At 38.5% G+C, this 20,671-nt stretch overlaps 1 protein-coding gene across 5 annotated transcripts in view; it reads left to right on the top strand.

Moving 5' to 3' along the window:
* The window catches only part of TTBK2 (tau tubulin kinase 2), a 164,225-nt gene that overhangs the window by 107,803 nt on the left and 35,751 nt on the right, over window positions 1-20,671 (top strand). For all 5 annotated transcript variants that reach the window (XM_047738246.1, XM_047738247.1, XM_047738250.1 and 2 more), the window contains 4 exons: window positions 254-319; window positions 4,637-4,729; window positions 5,347-5,472; window positions 14,616-14,773. In XM_047738246.1, coding sequence (XP_047594202.1) covers window positions 254-319; window positions 4,637-4,729; window positions 5,347-5,472; window positions 14,616-14,773 — 443 coding nt within the window. The remainder of the gene's footprint in view (window positions 1-253; window positions 320-4,636; window positions 4,730-5,346; window positions 5,473-14,615; window positions 14,774-20,671) is intronic.

Here is a 20,671-nt window from a genome sequence, read left to right as displayed (position 1 = left end):
GCTGCTTTACTTTAAAATGCAGGTACAAAAAAATGGGACTCCCTGATAAATAAAATGCCAGTAGTTTTTTTTAACGTGATTTAGAGATACTCTCTAATTTTCTGTAATTTTGCAATAAAAAAATTAGAAATTTAAGTAGTATTTTATTGTGACAGTAATGCATGTTTCTCCCTTCTACTTAATGGGTTTGGGTGTGCTGAGTCTTTTGCTATTTGGAGCTCATTTTATTACTCTTTTCTTGGTGGTGTTGTAGCCTCGAACTGTGGCAGGCTTTCGAGGGACAGTTCGTTATGCATCAATCAACGCTCATCGAAACAGGGTAGGTATCTGAACTAGTCATATCTATATAAGCATGCTGATTACTTGAATGAGATTGACTTTTTTACGTTAGATACACAAGTATGGAAGGTGCTTGGGAGCAGAGAGTAAGGTGTTAGTAATACTAATGTACCGTAGTATGTATAGTAGATGATAGATGTGTACAGCAACATAAAAAATAAAGTGTATTTGCCAGAGAAGATAATAGCTAAGAGTGTGTGTATGTGTGTGTAGGGAACCTTGTGTCCTTAATTAGGTATAAGTATTAACAAATCTGATACGGAATTTTGAAGAAGTAAAACACCTGCATTCTAATCTTAAGAAGTTATTAGAGAATATCATACTTACAATACCTTGAAATATAGGGGTCATCATTTTATCTGTAGTATGCATCTAATCTGTGGTATCCCCTCTCCATTAAACCTTTTCTTTTCATGAAGATCTCAAGTACAAACTACTTTCAAATTTTCTGGGAAATGATACCTCTTGGGTAAACTTTTTAAAGTCTCTCTCTCTCTCTCTCTTTCTTTTTTTTTTTTTTTACTTTGCTCCTTTTGTTCTTCTCTGATTTTTTTTCCCCATTCTGAACCTTAATTATGAGTAGGAAAGTTGGGTATTTTGTGGATTCTTTTTTTTTTTAAAATATTTTATTTATTTATTCGACAGAAAGAGAGATCACAAGTAGGCAGAGAGGCAGGCAGAGAGAGAGAGAGAGAGAGGAGGGGAAGCAGGCTTCCTGCTGAGCAGAGAGCCCGATGCGGGGCTCGATCCCAGGACCCTGGGATCATGACCTGAGCCGAAGGCAGAGGCTTAACCCACTGAGCCACCCAGGCGCCCCTATTTTGTGGATTCTTAATCCTTGAACTTCCCTGGTTGGAGGTGAGAAGTTTAATATGTCGTTCCCTCATAAAATAAAGAGAAATCTTTTCTTAATCTTACCTTACTCTTGTTCTGTGAACCAAAATAATGAAATTTAATGAAAATTTGACTAATGCTAACTATAGTAGGAAGAGTACACTGTGGTCTTATATGTTATGCTCCAGTTAATTTTGTTTCTAATAATATGATTATAAATTGAAAATAGGAAAAGTATTTTTATCAGTGAATAATGTAGCACTCTGTCAAGCATTTCAGCTCATTTGGTTTGATTCAGTGTTGTATTAATTTGTGGCATCTAGTTAGGGTACGTGCCTGGCTGGTTTAGTCAGAAGAGCATGTGACTTGGTCTCAGGGTTGTGAGTTTGGGCCCCATGTTGGGTGTAGAGATTACCGAAAAATAAATAAACTTAGAAAAAAATAAGGCATCTAGTCAATTATTCTGTCTTGAAAAGAAAGTACTCTTATTTTCCAGATATATTCTTAAAAACCTTTAGAATTACTAAGCTTTTTAATTAATTCTGTTTAAAATTTTGGTCCACATTGGAATGTTTGAATAGGACACTTTTTCTGAAATAAGCATAAACATTTCCAGAGATCATAATAGCTATATAAGCATTTCCAGAATATCTAGTAGAAAGATAATATATTTTTACTTTTAGAAATCTCCACAAATTTAAAAAAAGTAAAAATATACTCCATTTCTTTTTTTTTTTTTGGATATTTTAATCTTCAACTTTTAACAGGAATGATTCCCAGACAGTATAGGACTTTTCATACTACTTGAACTCTGTTCACTACACTGTTGTCCTACATTTCAGTCCTTTATTAATATTTGTTTTGTCTCAGTAATTTGAAGAAATTCTGTCTTCTGGTTCTGTAGTTGCTATTCAGAAGATCTTTTTGCATTTAATTTATCTTTGTTCTTCGATGTTTTAGATATCTGCTTTTTTATATTTGCTGTTTTACAGATAAGTTAGAATGTGCCTACACATGGATTTCTTTATAATTATTCAGTTTGGGATTTGTTGTGCATCCTAAATCTGAACATTCACATCTTTCATAGATTCTGGAAGATTCTCAGACATTTCTTCTTTAAATATTGCCTTTCCCCTCTTCCCCCCTTTCTTTTTAATACCTCTTTTTTCATATCTCAAATTGATGTATGTTAGATCTTCTTGTTCTGTCTTCCATGCCTCTGAAATTCACTCTCAGATTTTCTCTTGTGTCTCTGTGTTGTGTTCTAGATAATTTTTTCGGATCTGTCTTCCTGTTCGTTAATTTTTTTTTTTTTTTTTTTTTTTGCTGTTTTTGACCAGCTTTTTTTTTTTTTTTTTAAAGATTTTATTTATTATTTATTTGACAGAGAGAGATCACAAGTAGACAGAGAGGCAGGCAGAGAGAGAGAGAGAGAGAGAGGGAAGCAGGCTCCCTGTCGAGCAGAGAGCCCGATGCGGGACTCGATCCCAGGACCCTGAGATCATGACCTGAGCCGAAGGCAGCGGCTTAACCCACTGAGCCACCCAGGCGCCCCTTGACCAGCTTTCTAACCTAGCCATTGAATTTTTAATTTCTAGATGTTCTTTTTGGTCCTTTTTGAAATCAAACTGGTCTTTTAATTTTTTTTAGATAGGATATGGTTCCTATCTTATGACTTTGATTCAATTTTTTGCTTAAGCATTTTTTTAAAAGACTTTATTTATTTGACACAGAGAGACACAGCGAGAGAGGGAACACAAGCAGGGGGTGTGGGAGAGGGAGAAGCAGGCTCCCCACAGAGCAAGTAGCCTGATGTGGGGCTCGATCCCGGGACCCTGAGATCATGACTTGAGCCAAAGGCAGATGCTTAGTGACTGAGCCACCTAGGTGCCTGTTGCTTAAGCATTTTAAACATTTTAATTTTGTATTCTTTATCCTATAATTCCATATCTGGAATTCTTGGATATCTAATTCTGCTCTATAATTTCTCTTACCATTAGCTTATGATAGCTTGCTTCTTAATGTATTTTATACTTCTGAATAAGCAGGTTATATTTGGTGAGTCTTTGTCTATAAGGACTTCTCTGAGGCCTGAATTTAAAGGTGCTTTTATCTTGAGAGGATTTTCATTTGCATTTGTCATTACTACAGGACATGTTCACCCAGAAAAAAATTTCTGGATTTTGTTTCCCAAACCACACAAGTGGTATAAATTTAAACCCCAAATCTGAGTGAGGGGCAGGTCTGTCACCACAAATTTTCAGGGCAGTGTTTTTTTGGGGAGGCAATGTTTTTAATCGCTTACTTTATCCTTTTGATAGTGGTTAAATTTTACAGAAAAAACAATTACTGTAGTATAATGTATATACCAGATATTGTAGTAGAGATAGCCCTGAGAGGTTCCAAGGTGTTTGGTGAGGGCTTAAGAGAAGGTGTCTCAGTTACAAATCCTGTCTTGTGTAGGCTCAGTGCTTTCACACCTTTCCCTTTCCTCACTGTTAAAACCCTGGTTGACAAAACCTGTAACAGAGGCCCCTAAAACCAAAGCTTCCACATCAGCTTGCTTTTCTTGTTTCCAGCTTTCTCTTTAATTTTGGCTCCTAGAATTTGCTTTCTTTATTTATTATTGTGATAAAAAATATTATCACATTAAATTTACCACGTTAGCCATATTCATTCATTCCTTCTTTCTTTCTTTTAGTATAGTTGACACACAGTGTAACAATAGTTTTGGGTGTACAACACAGTGATACAACAACTCTGTATATTATGCTTTGCTCACCAGTGTAGCTGCCATCCACATTAACTATTTTTAAGCTCACAGTTCAGCAGTGTTAAGTATATTCATATTAGTGTGCAACAGGGTTCTAGAACTTTTTTCATTTTTTAAAAACGATTTCATTTATTTATTTGACAGCCAGAGATCACAAGTAGGCAGAGAGGAAGGCAGAGAGAGAGGAAGAGAAGCAGGCTTCCACTGAGTGGAGAGCCCAATGTGGGGCTCGATCCCAGGACCCTGGGATCATGACCTGAGCTGAAGGCAGAGGCTTTAACCCACTGAGCCACCCAAGTGCCCCTGGAACTTTTTTCATTTTGCAGCAGTGAAACTCCATACCTGTTAAATGCTAATTCACCCTTGCCCTTTCCCTCAGCTCTTGGCAACCACTTTCCCTTCTTAATGAACTCATTTATTAATTAATGAGCTGTTAATTACATTTCCAGCATTTCTGGGTTTTGGGTTGTTCTTTGTAGCAAAAAGTATTTTATTATATCTATTCTGATATGTACATTGTTATAGATTGTTATATAGCTATGTAGATATATTTACCAGAAGATTTTATGCGAAATACATTACAATTTTTAAGCCTAATAAGACGAAACACAATGGTTAGTCCTTAGACAATGTAATATACTCAAAAGGAGTAGTTACATAATGTGACTGAATTCTCTTTGGCTTATGAAGGAAATGGGAAGACATGATGACCTTTGGTCCTTATTCTACATGTTGGTGGAGTTTGTGGTTGGTCAGCTGCCTTGGAGAAAAATAAAGGACAAGGTAATTTTGGAAATGGAAGTGGAAATAACAGTTTTAGTAAGGGAAGGAATAAAATTTTCTCCCAGGTAGACATAATGGATGAGAATATACTTACATAAAAGAACTAAAATTAAGCTGATATTAAAGATCTAATTAATGTTATGATTTTTTTCTACGTACATGAAGAATACTCATTTAAGGATCTGTTAAATCATTGCTTCTGATCTGATTTCTAGCTTTCCCTCAGAGCTTTTCTTTTCCCTAGTTCTCCTTTTTTCTTTTTATAAGTTGTGTAAGCTTTTAAATTTTAATTGTTACATTATTTTGTTTAATTTGGAAACTGTAAACATGTTGATTAAAAAAAATAGACTAGATTGAAGATCAACTCTTTATTTGGCAGACTGTCCATTCACTGATGCAGAACTCTTGTGTTACCCTTTTGGTTATTCATTACAGTCCTCCCTCCCCCCATAAAGCAGTGTACATTAAGCTATTAGTCGGAGCTCAGATCTTGCTTTATACTTAATTACTCACTATCTCATTCCCTAGTACATACCCTTGAGACTGTTACTGAGAGGCTGTTAATGTGTAGCTGCCAAGAGAAATTGACTTTGGTTCCTCTTCTCTTTACTTCCCAGGAGCAAGTAGGTTCTATTAAGGAGAGGTATGACCACAGGCTTATGTTGAAACATCTCCCTCCAGAATTCAGCATCTTTTTGGATCACATCTCCTCTTTGGATTATTTTACAAAACCAGACTACCAGGTAATCATCTTTTTGAGTTCTGTGGGTTAATTCTTCTCTCATTTAGTCTTTATCTTCACTTATTTTATATTGTACATCAGTATGGAAGGTCCCTAGAATGATATTTTAATACATCCTGAGAAATGTGGTAATATTGACTGATGAGGATAATATGTGTGTGTGTGTGTTTCCTCCATTTTGGGTGGGCATACTTCATTAGAGTTTTAGGTTTGTTTATTATTGAACAGATTTTACTGTTCCTGCTTTGATTCATTTGGTGTATAAAACTGCTGATGGTCCAAATTATGTAAATCCGGTAGCTAATTTGTTGATCAGAAGAAAATATCCAGCTGGGTAATGTATCTGTCAAGGGCTTAAGGGCTGTAATATCATATGTTAATATGCTATGGAACAAAGTCAGTGAAGATTATTGGCTCCATTTTATCTGTGGTCAGTGAATCATTTCCTTAGGGTGTCGATTCATAAGGCCTTGAGTAGGTTTACCACAAATTGCACCCTTAACCCCAACCAACTATATATTTCAGAAGATTCTGTTGCTTTCAGGGAGGAGTTGGAGCTTAATGCAAAATAATTACTACCTCTGAAGACATAAATGAAGCCACACATAGGTTAAAACAGGCATACATCATTTCATTGCACTTTGCACATATTGCGTTTTTTACAGATTGTGGCAACCTTGCATTGGGCGAGTCCATCAGCACCATTTTTTCCAACAGCATTTACTTATTTCATGTTTCTGTGTCACATTTTGATAGTTTTTGAAATATTTCAAACTTTTTTGTTATTGTTACATTTGTAAAGTGATCTCTAATCAGTGATCTTTGATGTTTACTACTATAATTGTCTTGGGGTGCCATGAACCCTACCCATGTAATGGAAAACTTAATCTATAAATGTTGTGTGCGTTCTCACTGCTCCACTGACCAGCCATTTCCTGTCTCTCCCTCTCCTTCAGCCTCCTTATCCCTTGAAACACAATAATCTTGAAATTAGGTCAGTTAATAATCCTATAGTGACCTCTAAGTGTTCAAGTGAAAATAAGAGTTTCATGTCTATCACATTAAATCAAAACCTTTCTAGAAATGATTAAACTTGTGAGGAAGGCATGCCAAAAGCCAAGATAGGCTGATAGCTAGGCCTCTTGTGCCAAATAGTTAGTCAAGTTGTGAATGCAAACGGTAAGTTCTTCAAGGAAATTAGAAATGCTACTCTAGTGAACATATGAGTGATTAGAAAGCAAAACAGCCTTATTGCTGATATGGAGAAAGTTTTAGTGGTCTTTTTTTTTTTTTTTAAAGATTTTATTTATTTGACAGAGAGAGATCACAAGTAGGCAGAGAGGCAGGCAGAGAGAGAGGAGGAAGCAGGCTCCCTGCTGAGCAGAGAGCCTGATGCAGGGCTCAATCCAAGGACCCTGAGATCATGACCTGAGCCGAAGGCAGAGGCTTAACCCACTGAGCCACCCAGGCGCCCCTTTTAGTGGTCTTAATAGAAAATCAGACCAGCCACAGCATTCCCTGAAGCCAAAGCCTAATCCAGAACAAGGTCCTGACTCTTGAATTCTACGAAGGCTAAGAGAGATTAGGAAGTTTCCAAAGAAAAGTTTGAAGCTAGCAGAGGTTGGTTCATGAAGTTTAAGGAAAAAAGCCTTCATTGTAACATAAAAGTACAAGGTGAGGCAGCAAGTTATCCAGAAGATCTAGCTTCTGAAGGTGGCTACTACACTAAACAACGGATTTTCAGTATAGACAAAACAGCCTTCTATTGGAAGAAGAGCCATCTAGGATTTTCCTAGCTAGATAGGAGAAGTCAATGCCTGGCTTCAAAGCTTCAAGGGACAGATTGACTCTCTGGTTAGAAGTTACTATGGCCGGTGACTTGAAGCTGAAACCAGTGATCATTTACCACTCTGAAAATCTTAGGGCCCTTACAAATTATGCTAAATCTACTCTGTCTGTGCTCTCTAAATGGGACAACAATACCCAGATGACAGCACATCTGTTTACAGCATGGTTTATTTTAAGCCCATTGTTAGTACCTACTGCTCAGAAAAAAAAGATTCCTTTCAAAATATGAGTGCACACTGACCATGCACCTGGTCACCCAAGAGCTCTGTTGGAGATGTACAATGAGATTAATGTTGTTTTCATGCCTGCTCACCACTGCCTCCATTCTGCAGCCATGGGTCAAGATGTCATTTCAACTTTCAAGTCTCACTGTTTAAGAAATACATTTTGTAAGGCAGTTGGTGCTGTAGACAGCGATTCCTCTGATAGCTCTGGGCAAACTAAATTGAAAACTTTCTGGAAAGGATTTGCCATTCTAGATGTCATTAAGAACGTTAATGATTCTTGGGAAGAAGTTAAAATATTATCACTAACAGAGGAGTCTGGAAGAACTTCTCAACCTCTTGGATGACTTTGAGGGCTTTAAGACTTCAGTGGAGGAACTAACTGAAGATGTGGTGGGAATAGCAGGAGAACTAGAATAGGAAGTGGAGCCTGAAGATATGACTGAGTTGCTGCCAGCTCATGATAAAACTGTAATGGATGACCAGTTGCTTCTGTGGCTGAGCAGAGAAAATAGCTTCTTGAGATGGAATCCACTCCTGGTGAAGATGCTCTGAAGATTATTGAAATGACTACAAATGACTTAGACTATTCCATAAACTTAGCTGAGAAAGCTGTGACAGAGTTTGAGAGGGTTGACTCCAGTTTTGAAAGAAGTTCTGTAGGTAAAATGCTGTCAAACAGCGTCACGTGGAACAGAGAAATCACTTGTGAAAGGAATAGTCAATCAGTGTGGCAGAGTCATTATTGCCTTATTTTAAGAAATTGCCACAGCCACCCCCTGTGTTTATCAGCAACCACCCTGGGTAGTCCGCAGCCATCAGCATTGAGGCAAGACCCTCTAGCAGCAAAAAGATTACACTTAATTAATGAAAGCTGAGGTGATGGTTAGGATCTTTTAGCAATAAAGTATTTTCAATTAAGGCATGTATATTGTTTTCTTAGTGTACAACATAAAACTATTGTACACTTAATACTATTGTTCGGTATAGTGTAAACATAACTTTTATATGCACTGGGATACCAAAAAAGTCATTTGACTCACTTTATTGCAATATTTGCCTTATTGTGGTGGTCTGGAACCCAGCCTGTAGTATCTCTGAGCTGTGCCTGTAAAAATGATGTATTAGTTTATAATTTTTACCCGCAAAGTACAACACATAGACTTTACTGTTAAAGAAAGTTTTACATTCTACAACATTGTCAGTTTGCCCAGTCAGAAGACCATCAAAGCACAGTGAACTTATTCATATATATTAACTATTTCTGTGTGAAATGGCAGCTTTTGTATAAATATAAACAGGGTATAAAGCAGAGAGACAGCATATAGTCTTGGGTCCTTAGAGACCTTAAGTGGGTGAGCCTATCACCTTCTTTCCTATGTGGCAATTTGTGTTAATAACTAGAGACTCTTACAAATGGAGAACATACAAGGTGTTTTGGAGCATGTTCTTATATTTACATTTCATAGGTATTTCTGAAATGCACAGAGCTCATATTACTTAAAATAATGAAATTAAAGCTATAATACTAGATTCAGGAAGAGCTGGAAAATGTTCCAACTTTCCCACCTTAGGTGCAAAAATTTTTTTATTGATTGAGTTTGCACAGGAGTATAAGAGTTGAGCAAATAAGAATTTTTTATCACATTCACCACTTAGTTCTGTCTATAATCTAAAGAAGACTATTGTGAGGGGTGCCTGGATGACTGAGTCAGTTAGGCGTCTGCCTTTGGCTCAGGTTATGCTCCTAGGGTCCTGGGCTCGAGTCCTGCATTGGGTTCCTTGCTCAGCGGGGAGTTTGCTTCTCCCTCTGCCTGCTGCTCCCCATGCTTGTGCGCTCTCTCTCTCTCTCTCTGTCAAATAAATAAATATAACCTTAAAAAAAAATAAGTTGCACATGGCTAATACCTCATCCAGTAGCCTGCTATTGCTTGCTCTGACAGCAGATATAGAGAGAGGAGCTGTTTTGCTCTTTACCAGGAATCTTTTTTTTTTTTTTTTTTAAGATTTTATTTATTTGTCAGAGAGAGAGAGGGAGAGAGAGCGAGCACAGGCAGACAGAATGGCAGGCAGAGGCAGAGGGAGAATTAGGCTCCCTGAAGAGCAAGGAGCCCGATGTGGGACTCGATCCCAGGACCCTGGGATCATGACCTGAGCCGAAGGCAGCTGCTTAACCAACTGAGCCACCCAGGTGTCCCAGGAATCTTTTATTCATGTCTCAATTAGAATAATGGGTGACACTTGCTTTTGGAAAGTGTTATGGTGTTTTGGGAAATGACATCCAAGTTTATCAGTACTTCGTATTTATATACAAGGGTGTCTTCCCAGCTGGCTTTTAAGTCCTGGAAGTACAACCATGTCTTCTCTTTTTTTATCCCACACTGTCCTTGGACTGTGCCTGGCACCTAAATTTTCAACAAATGTCAGGAAAATTGAACTGAATCCTAGTTTGCCTAACAGTCTCCTACTAAGGAAATCTAAGAAAAATCAACTTGTCAGTGCATAAATACTGTTTTCTATCTGTTAAACTAAACTAGGTGAAGCTATCAGAATTATAGCCAAGATTGAAACAGAGATCTTATTATGAAAACGTTTTTATTATTAGATTCTGAAACAGTATAGCAACCGTAAGAGAAAAAAAGATGCTGGGCCACGAATCTCCGCAGGTCAATAAAATTCTATGGATTTATATACATGCACACGGAAACACACACATACGCACATGAGGGCATGTAAAACTGGTGAAATTTGATAAGCTCTGTGGATTGTACCCATGTCACTTTGCTGGTTTTGATACTGCAGTCTAGCTATTTAAGGTGTTACTATTGGAGCACGTCGGGTGAAGAGGATTTCTCTGTACTATTTTTGTAATTTTCTGTGAATTTTTATTTTAGATTAAAAGTAAAAAAAAATGCTGGACCAACAGTTTCAGAAATGTAGGTAGTAATTAGAAACATTCAGTTCTGTTGTGGCCACCTTATAATTTAAACAATCCTTTTAAAAGTGTTTTGAGAAAGGAACATGTCTCTGAGGAGTGTGTAGGAAGGTCTTAACCTTGAATTCCACACCTAGACTACACTGGTAGATGACACAGTTACTAGTTAATAGGAAACTAAGATAGCATCAGATTGGATAAAGAAGAACCCTTGGTGCATTTGCACATGATTGTCACAGTAAGGACACCCAGCAGTGTCACAGTAGTACCCGGGTAGTGTTATTATTCCCATTTTATGGAGATTTAGTTTAGACCCGTTGCCTGGGAAAACTCGTGCTGCTGGAAGTGGTGCCTGAACCCAATTTCTGGCTCATTCAAAAAAGCCGAAGCTCTGGTCGTTTTTCACCATCTTGCCTTCTTTGGAGAGGTGGCCACAAATACAGCAGCCACTGTGAAATAAATACTAACATGACTGGTTCATAAAACTGCAATGAAAGAACTAAAAAGTTATATGAAGAATTATTTGAAATCTTTGTCAGCAATTAGTAGAATCATGTGATCCTGACATAAGAACATAAAAGTATCTTTATTAGAGTGTCCCAGTTATGCTAAGCATTGTTGAGAAGCAAGTTGAGAAGACTAATAAAACCCATAAATATCCACAATGGCGGGAGCCTGAAACTAAAATGTGTCGAGCAACCAGTTCATACAATGTGCCACAACATTGCTGAAATCAGAGGATACAATAGAGAGGAAATCCACAGCTGACCAAGCTTCTTATTAATCCTGTTAATCTCTTCCTAGATTTAGGAATGGGACTTTCTAAACAGAGGTTACATCAAAATGCAGCAGGCTTGCCTCTTGCTTCAGGGGACTTAGCTGTTTTAGGATTCCCCTGACTCTGATGACATTGGAGTTACATTTCTCAGAAGGCATAGCTGGGCTGTTAGGGAAACAAAACAATCAGTTTGAGCTAGAAACAAGGGGGAGCCTCCCATAAATTAGAGGGCCAGGGAGGGTCTGTTTCTTTTGTTCTGTGCCTCCCATCCTTCTGCCTTCTGCTGCTGGTCTCTTTTATCACCATCTTAGTAACAAACTTTTTTTTATCTGAGGCCCAGCGGCATATGCTACAATTTCTAAGACATACGCTAATACTATGGTAAATGTAAGAAAATAATTCATAGTGAAAGGACATCTGGCATACAAACTGCTTAGGATCATTCCCTTGGCAGCCCAGTCTGGGCAGTGCGCTTAGTGGCAGCCGTCTAAGTGCTCACACAGCAAGGCAGGCGCTGCCTCCTGGTTAGGGACTCCCTCTTTCAGGAGGCATGCAGCCCGCTCTGCAAGAACCTCCATTTCCTGAGTCAGGAGAGAGGACTTCAAGATCTGCGACTTCTGTTCCCATATGCTGGGTCTTAATCCATCCTCCTTTCTTGTGTGTTTTCTGTAGCCCTCTAACTTTGACAATTTGGGGAAATCTATGTTATAACATAGGTAACTTAAGTCAACGAAAATATGACCAAAACAAAAATTCCCAGGTTTTGTAACCATGCCTTTTACAATTCCTTTGATCTTTTTAGTTTCCTTTTCTCCATTTATTTTTGTTTTCCTTTTGGGAATCTTGCAATAGATATTCTCGCACGTGTTTGTTCTCAAAATGTTTTTAGAGTCACTAAAGGTTCTGCACTCATAATTCTTACATAGGTTCCCTGCCATCATCACCAGGCAATTCTCTGGGCACCAGCTGGGTCTCCTGCAATTCAACTCACTTTTGACACTATCCACCCAGAGATAGATGGCATCAAATTCCACAGGTTAAGGACTCAATCCCAGAAGACCACCCTCCACTTCAGATGTCAATCCCAAGTCCTAGTTGTCACCTGTACTTCTGACTGACCTATGACTGTAATTCAGAGGTTCCTACAACATCTTCCTTGGGTTTGATTAATTTCCTAGAAGGGCTCACAGGACTTGGGAAACCAGTTTTCTCACCAGATTACTGATTCATTACAAAGGGTATAATTTCAAAACAGCCAGATGGAGAAGACGCATAGGGCAAGGTATGAGGAAAGGGTGTGGAGCCTCCAAGCCCTCTCCGAGGGCATCACTCTCAGCACCTCCATTATGTTTATCAACCAGGAGCTCTCCAAACCCCATCCTTTTGGGTTTTTTTGGCGGCTTCTTTATGTAGGCACAATTGATTAAATCATTCACTATTGGTGATTGATTCATCTTCTAGCCCCTCTCCTCTTTACTGGAGGCCATGGGATAGGAAAGTTCCAACTCTCTAGTCACAGGGTTGGTTCCTTTCGTGACCAGCCCCTATCCATAGGTGCTTTCCAAAAGTCACCTCATTAACAAAAACTCAGTGGTGGTGGAAAGGGGCTTGTTACGAATAAAAAGAGAGTCATTTTACCTTTATGGCTCTGACATGGTTTCAGGAACTTGGGACTACAGATCAAATATTATAACAAAAGGTACTCCTATTGTTCTTTTCTCTCAGGAAATTTTAAGCGTTTGGGGACCTGTGACCCAGCAACTGTGGACAAATACCAAATATATATAAAAAATATATTTTGATTATGCAGTTGACCAAACTTATTTCTTATAAATCACAACACTGCATTCATATATAAGCTGCTGTGTTAGATATTATGATGAACAAGATCAGACGAGTGCCAGCCTCTAGGAGCTTCCAGTCTGGGTAAAAGAGAGAAACCAATTAAATAATCAGAAATAACTTTTACAATTTACAATTGATAGCATTTGGCCATCTTGTTCAGATGTTCTCTTCAGTAAGCCTCTAAAACTGCACACACTTGGTTTTTCTGTCTCACTAGCCACTTCTCCTTGCTTTGCTTTAGTGAGTCTTCTTTCTAACTAAATGTTGGAGTGCCTTAGCCTTTGCCCTTGGACCTCTTTGCTACCTACTCTCCTTAGGTGATATCCGGTCCTATTGCTTTAAATAATACCTATTCATATCTATATGCTGATGACTCTTGAGTTTGTAGTATACCATTTTCCTCCCTAAACTCCCTAAAACTCTCAGTGTCCTAGTCCTCAAACTCTCTGCTTTCCTTTTCAGTAAGTGACACCACCATTTATTACCCAATGGCTCAGGACAGAAATCTAAATTATTATTTATTCTTGGATACTAACAGGGTAAGAGAAATGATGAGGAGAGAATGAAGCTATAATCATAAAATTAAAAATCAGAAACAGTAAAGGGCAGTTTTTGTGAGATCATTATCTACATCACATCAGAGTTTGAAATTAATTTTATTTTATTTTTTTATTATGTTATGTTAGTCACCATACAGTACATCATTAGTTTTTGATAATAGTGTTCCTTGATTCATTGTTTGTGTGTAACACCCAGTGTTCCATGCAATACGAGTTTTGGAATTTGAAGGCAAGAAAATGAGTTTTGGAATTTGAAGGCAAAAATTTGAAGGCACCTGGCTGGCTCAGTCTTAGAGCATGCAACTCTTGATCTTGGGGTTGTGAGTTCAAGCCCCATGTTAGGTGGAGAGATTTCTTTAAAAAAATCTTTTCAAAAAAGACAAAAAAATGAAATATTTAATATAAACCAAATAAATGGCAGAGTTCTTTGTGATAATATGTACATACACCCATACCACATACAGCTGAAGAATTTTTCAATCCCCTCAGAACTGTAAGAAAGCCCAATGAACTTCTATAGACCCCTTAATCTAGATATAACAGCTGTTAACATTGCTCACTTATTTAAGCTGAACCATATAAAAATAACTCCTTTTTGACAAAAAAAAAAGATTAAATGGTTAAAACTGGATAAATATCTTTCACATACAACACAAACTTCCTTTTGCCACACCATCTGAAAGTAGGTTTTAGATAAGATGCTTCATTATATATCTTATAAAAACAGAGATATTCTCCTATATAACTATAAACCAGTACCTCAGCTGAGAAAAATCAGTATTCAATATCATCATCTACATATAGTCCTTTTTCAAATTCCCCTATTTGTACCATCTGGGTTTTTTTTTTTAATCCCACTACAAAACTAATTTGTGAACATAGCAGCTTTCTCTTAAAGAATAAAATGACAATGCTTATTGTTACCTTACTCTAGTTTTTTTCTTTATGGTCTAGCTTCTGACATCCGTGTTTGACAACAGCATCAAGACCTTTGGAGTAATGGAGAGTGATCCTTTTGACTGGGAGAAGACTGGAACAGATGGTTCCCTGACCACCACCACTACTTCTACCACCCCTCAGCTGCACACCCGCCTGACCCCCGCGGCCATCGGGTATGTCCCATGCAGATTATTTAGCAGTGGCTTTCTTAGGTGCACTGTGTTCTTAGAGACGTCTGTTATCTCCTCCAGACCCTTCAGATGACAAAATGCTGAGACAGAGGAGAGAGCCTATGAATTTCCTTGCATTAACATTGCTTTTATATATGTCTTTGTTCACATTTATTTTTCTTAGAAAGTATTTATAGATCATACTTTGAAATGGGAGCTTCAAGCTTGTATGATTTCTTGATGTCAGATTTACAGTGGCTTTTCAAAATGAGAAGGAATTGTTTGCATTTACTTCTTTTTTTTTTTTTAAGATTTATTTATTTACTTGAGAGAGAGAACGAGCTAGGGGAGGGGTAGACAGATAGACAGAATCCCAAGTGGACTGCCCACTGAGCCAATAGCAGGGCTCTATCCCATGACCCTGAGATCATGACCTGAGCTGAAAATTAAGATGCTTAACCAACTGAGCTACCCAGGCACCCCAGTTTGCATTTACTTCTAAAGAATATATGGGACCTGGAAAGAATGAGCCACAATTGCACCTAACTATACTATGTTTAAGTTTAATATGAACAAAAAATGTAAGCTTGTTCCTCTATGAATAAGTGATTTAGTTTGCAAAGTATATTAGGAACAGATTATGGTGTATTTCCATCATCTTGTGTTTGTTTGTTTTCTTCTCTTCATGCATTAAATACAGTTGCTTGTTTGTTATTAAATAAATTGGGGGGGGGGGTCGTTCTCTACCCCCCCCCCCAATCCGTTTTTACCTGCTCTGGTTGCTTTAAAATGTTTGGGTAACAAAGAAAAAAAGTAAATAGAGAAAAATCATCTTATAATTGGGGAAGTTTATCACTAATCCATTGTTTGATTTTATATTGAAAGTTGGGATCACTAGAGCTTATCGAATCAGAAAAGCTTACATGGACTTGTTTAACTAGGTATGATATCCTTGATTAGCTTGTCTAAGAGTTCTAAGTGAGGGGCCCTGACTAGCTAGATTAGAATCATCACAGAGATTTGTTAAAAGTACTCACTAAAATAAATAAATAAAATCTTTTTTTTTTTAAAGATTTTATTTATTTATTTGACAGAGAGAAATCACAAGTAAGCAGAGAGGCAGGCAGAGAGAGAGGAGGAAGCAGGCTCCCTGCAGAGCAGTAAGCCCGATGTGGGGCTCGAACCCAGGACCTGGGATCATGACCTGAGCCGAAGGCAGCGGCTTAACCCACTGAGCCACCCAGGCGCCCCAAATAAAATCTTTTATAAAACAAACAAACACATGAGCTACTCCTAACACTAGCTGAGTGACTCATCAACACTAAGTAAAAACTAGCAACAGAGCTAGAGCCTTTCTAAAATTTTGATTCTTGTTTTCATGCCTTTGTTCTCCTTCTCCTTTGATTGTTGTTAGAAGTAGGTGAGTCTCAAACTTGTAGAAATCCAGATGATAAGGAGTTCGGGGTAACTGAAGTCAGTGAAGACAGTTTAAGTTCCCATCTCCCAATGTTTCCTCCTAAAATAAAGCAATAATGAGAAAGAAGAAATAAAACTATGCAAAAACCACATCCTCACCATAATTTGAAGATAAAGGATACCTAGCCTAAACTCCAAAAGAAGTAAAAAGAGAAATCAAAACCACCAACTCTCTCACGCTCCCGCCTTACTCAACTCTGCCCCAAGGCTTTATAAAGGCAGATCAATAAAAACCATGCAGAGGAAGAGAATTTGAAATAGGACTTAAGGTTGATTTTAAGCCAACACCAGAAAAACTAATCCCATCCTACAAATGTAATTACTAGAAAGTGTTCAGGTAGACAGAGAGGTATAAATAGGCATGATTCAAAACATACAGCTTATGGAAGAAAGAAAGAAGAAAAAAAAGACAAAAAAAAAAAGGAGAAAATGCCTTTTATCAGTTGAACAGTGAAGGAAAAAACATTTATGTTTTGGATCCAATCAGGAGAGAGAAACTGCATAGTAATTTGAACAGGGGAAGATGATATAAGGAATTAGTAGCTATAATACAGAATTGGAGTAATGTGGGATAGACTAGTAGGAAGTAGAGAATACAGGAATAGCAAATACCAAGTAAAGCTCCTACTCCAGGGGCTGAGATTCAGCATCCCAAGACTGAGCCCCACCAGCACCAGGGCTGAGTCCTGACCTTGTTGGAGAGCATATGTCCGTTGCTTACTGGATGGCGGGGAAGTCACTCTGATGCCTGGTAGAATTTGCTGAAAATCTGCCCTCTGGAACTTAATGCAAATCTATTCTCCGGGGTGGCAGAGAAAGCTATTTACTTTCTTCTAGATAGTGGGAATTGCTCAGGGAAGCTGTTGGTTGCTGCGGTCTTTGTGCTGCAAGAGACAGGTGCTGAAGATGCTGGGATGTGGCAGGATCCTTGTGCCAGGGAGAGCCACACGCACTGGAGAGACTCGCCAAGCGGCACACTGGAACCCACAGCAGAGCACTCTCCTCCTGCAGTGTCTCTCCAGTGCCCTCTACGGACAGAGCTCCAGGGCTAGCTGGCAAAGGAAAATAGCTAAAGAGCTCAGATCTACTTTCATAGAACTGGCAAAAAAGATGAATTTCAAGTTGAAGGCAGTACATCAATAATCACAGAAGGGCAAAGGGGAAGTAAAATTTAACAGCCTACAGAGGGAGAACTATGAAGTCAGAGGATACTGTGTCTCTCTGACCATAAAAACAAATAAAAATCCCCTAAATTGTTTGGACTTTGCCACATTGACAGAAGAGGGCACTAATTAAACTACGAATCTCATGAAATACTCTAATACCACAAAAATGAACAGATTTGAAGTGAAAGATTTCAATGTTACTGAAAAAAAATCAGAAGAGAAAATCTAATTCATGCTAAGGAAATTTCCCCTCAGAGAAGTAGCCATGAAGAAGAAGAAAACTATAAAATAAAACCCCAAATGGAAGCAAATATACTCGTGCATTCAAAGATAAGGACAACTACCTTGAATCAGAAAGTTAAAAACTAAGAACAGAAATAGACCACAGGGTAGAGGGGGCTGGGAGAAAACAGAAAACGAGAAGAGAGAGGAACAAATGAGAGTTGATTGAGGTCGGGAAACAAATGGAAGAAAAAGATGTCTTCGAAGTGAAAAAATTATAAAGTTGCACAAAGGAGAATAGACGCAAATGAAAATTTAATAAAGGGCATTGAATAAAGGCAGAAGGGGAAAAAAGCCCTAAGAGAATGAAAATAAATCATGTAAAAGGACTAAAGGGGTGCCTGGGTGGCCCAGTCCTTTAAGTGTCTAACTCTTGATTTCAACTCAGGTCATGATCTCTGGGTGGTGAGATCGAGCCCTGTGTCCACCTCCACACTTAGTGTGGAGTCTGCTTAAGATTCTCTCTCACCAGGGTGCCTGGGTGGCTCAGAGGGTTAAGCCTCTGCCTTCAGCTCAGGTCATGATCTCAGGGTCCTGGGATCGAGCCCCGCATCGGGCTCTCTGCTCGGCAGGGAGCCTGCTTTCCCCTCTCTCTCTGTCTGCCTCTCTGCCTGCTTGTGATCTCTCTCTCTCTCTCTCTCAAACAAATAAAACCTTAAAAAAAAAAAAAGATTCTCTCTCACCTTCTACCCCTTCTCTCCGCCCCCCCAAAAAAATCATTTAAAAGGACTAGAGAGAAAGTAGTGCAAATGGAATGCAGACAAGGGATAGCACTTGTTCGAGTCCCTGAAGGACAATACCATTGAAACCTGAGAAACTCAGTGGCAAGGTGAAATAAGAAAGTGGGACTAAGAGCATTTTTTTTTTAATAATTTTTTTATTTTTTCAGCATAACAATATTCATTATTTTTGCACCACACCCAGTGCTCCATGCAATCCGTGCCCTCTACAATACCCACCACCTGGTGCCCCCAACCTCCCACCCCCCACCCCTTCAAAATTCTCAGATCGTTTTTCAGAGTCCATAGTCTCTCATGGTTCACCTCCCCTTCCAATTTCCCTCAACTCCCTTCTCCTCTCCATCTCCCCTTGTCCTCCATGCTATTTGTTATGCTCCACAAATAAGTGAAACCATATGATAATTGACTCTCTCTGCTTGACTTATTTCATAAGAGCATTTTTTTAAAAAAGATTTTTATTTATTTATTTGACAGAGACACAATAAGAGAGGGAACACAAGCAGGGGGAGTGGGAGAAGAAGCAGGCTTCCTGCTGAGCAGGGAGCCCAATGTGGGACTTGATCCCAGGACCCTGGAAGGCAGACACTTAACTGACTAAGCCACCCAGGTGCCCCTTTAATACGGTGTTTGTTAATATTTAGTCCTGAGAATCCCATCAGTCACCTTTAGGAAGCAAAAATTACAGAGGATCCAGGGAGGCATAGCTAGAAACACACAAGTAATTGGAAATCCTATGTAACTCAGTACAAGACAGATCAAGTGAACAAAGAATAAGAAATAGACAAAGAATAGGTTCAATAAGATAGATCTTTAACTCTACACCCTGATAATAGAGCTTGTGCCTTCTGCTCAAGTGCCTCTGGAACATTAATAAAAATTGATCAGTTATTAGGTCATCAGGAAAGCATATAAGTAGACCCATAAAGCACAAGTATTATACTATCTGATCACACTACAGTAGAATTAGAACTTTCCAACAAGAACAAAAATGTCAAAAGCCCATCCTTCTGGAAACTTAGAAACCTATCAAAGTACTCTTTTTTTTTTTTTTAAACATTTAAAGAGGGAAATTCTTGTGCTCGCTTCGGCAGCACATATACTAAAGAGGGAAATTCTTGGTATTAAATAAGGAGCTACATAATGTCAGTTTGTCCTATTACTGATCCTATTAATGTTGTTAATCGGGCTAGGGTGATATTAGCTAGGTTTCTCCACTGTGAAGTTACTATCTTTACTTTGTAAGAAGTATTTTGTGGGAAGATACTTTGAGACAATTCGAATAAACTTGTTTTTCATCGTAATTTTGCCCACAAGTTTTAGAGTCTGCCTGTGAATCTACCTGAAAAGTATAAGGCCTACAGGCCTAGCATTTAAGAAGTGGATGAATTTGCTGACCTCTGAATTAAAATACTGATTCTATAGCAGACCTAAATATCTGTGGGCTTTGCTGTCTCTGTCCTCACTACCACTGCCTTTCTAGTGCTAAGGCAGCCACAGACAGTGTGTAAATGAAGGAGCAGGACTCTTGCCATACCACTTGATTGACAAGAATAGGTGAGCAGGTCAGATGTGGCCCATAGCCCTAGTTGGCGAGCCTTGCCTTAGATGGTGGGGAAGAGAGTGTGAAAAGGATGTCCATTCTTTCTGCTTTTCTTGATGTCTCTCTGATTTTTCTATACATGTCCTTACTTTTCTTCCTTAATTTGCTTCTGTAATTTATACCTTACCTGCAACCACCCAACACAAACCACGTGTTAATAATACTCTCATGTAGTGCTGTGAAGTGTGTGGACCTGGCGATTCACAGACCTGTACCCCTGGGGATAAAAATATATTATATGTTTATAAAAAATAAAATTAAAAAAATAATAATACTCTCATGTATACATATGCACTCATTCGACTCCTAAATGTAATATAATTTTTCTAGGAAGGAATTTCTTTCCATATCTCAAACTCCAGATTTGGATCAGAGTTATAGGAGAAGGAAGAAAATAGTAATTATGTAAGAAGTAAAAGTGGGCAAATAAATGCAGAGAGGAACCTGAGTCATGTGGAAGAGAGCCCATGTAGGGAAGCTGTGGGAGCCCCTTGAAGTGTTTAGTATCAGAGAGAAGAGGGAAACCAAGATAGAGTAAAAATAGAAGCAGTTCATAGGTCAAGGTGTGCTTTGTTTCCTCAGGAGTGGAGAAGGAGATGCCAAGGAACTGGGGTAGTTGGAAAGAAGCAGAATAGTA

Source organism: Lutra lutra, chromosome 7 (genome assembly GCF_902655055.1).
Source record: "Lutra lutra chromosome 7, mLutLut1.2, whole genome shotgun sequence".
Classification (NCBI taxonomy): Eukaryota; Metazoa; Chordata; class Mammalia; order Carnivora; family Mustelidae; genus Lutra; species Lutra lutra.
This window is presented reverse-complemented; position numbering and strand designations above follow the sequence as displayed.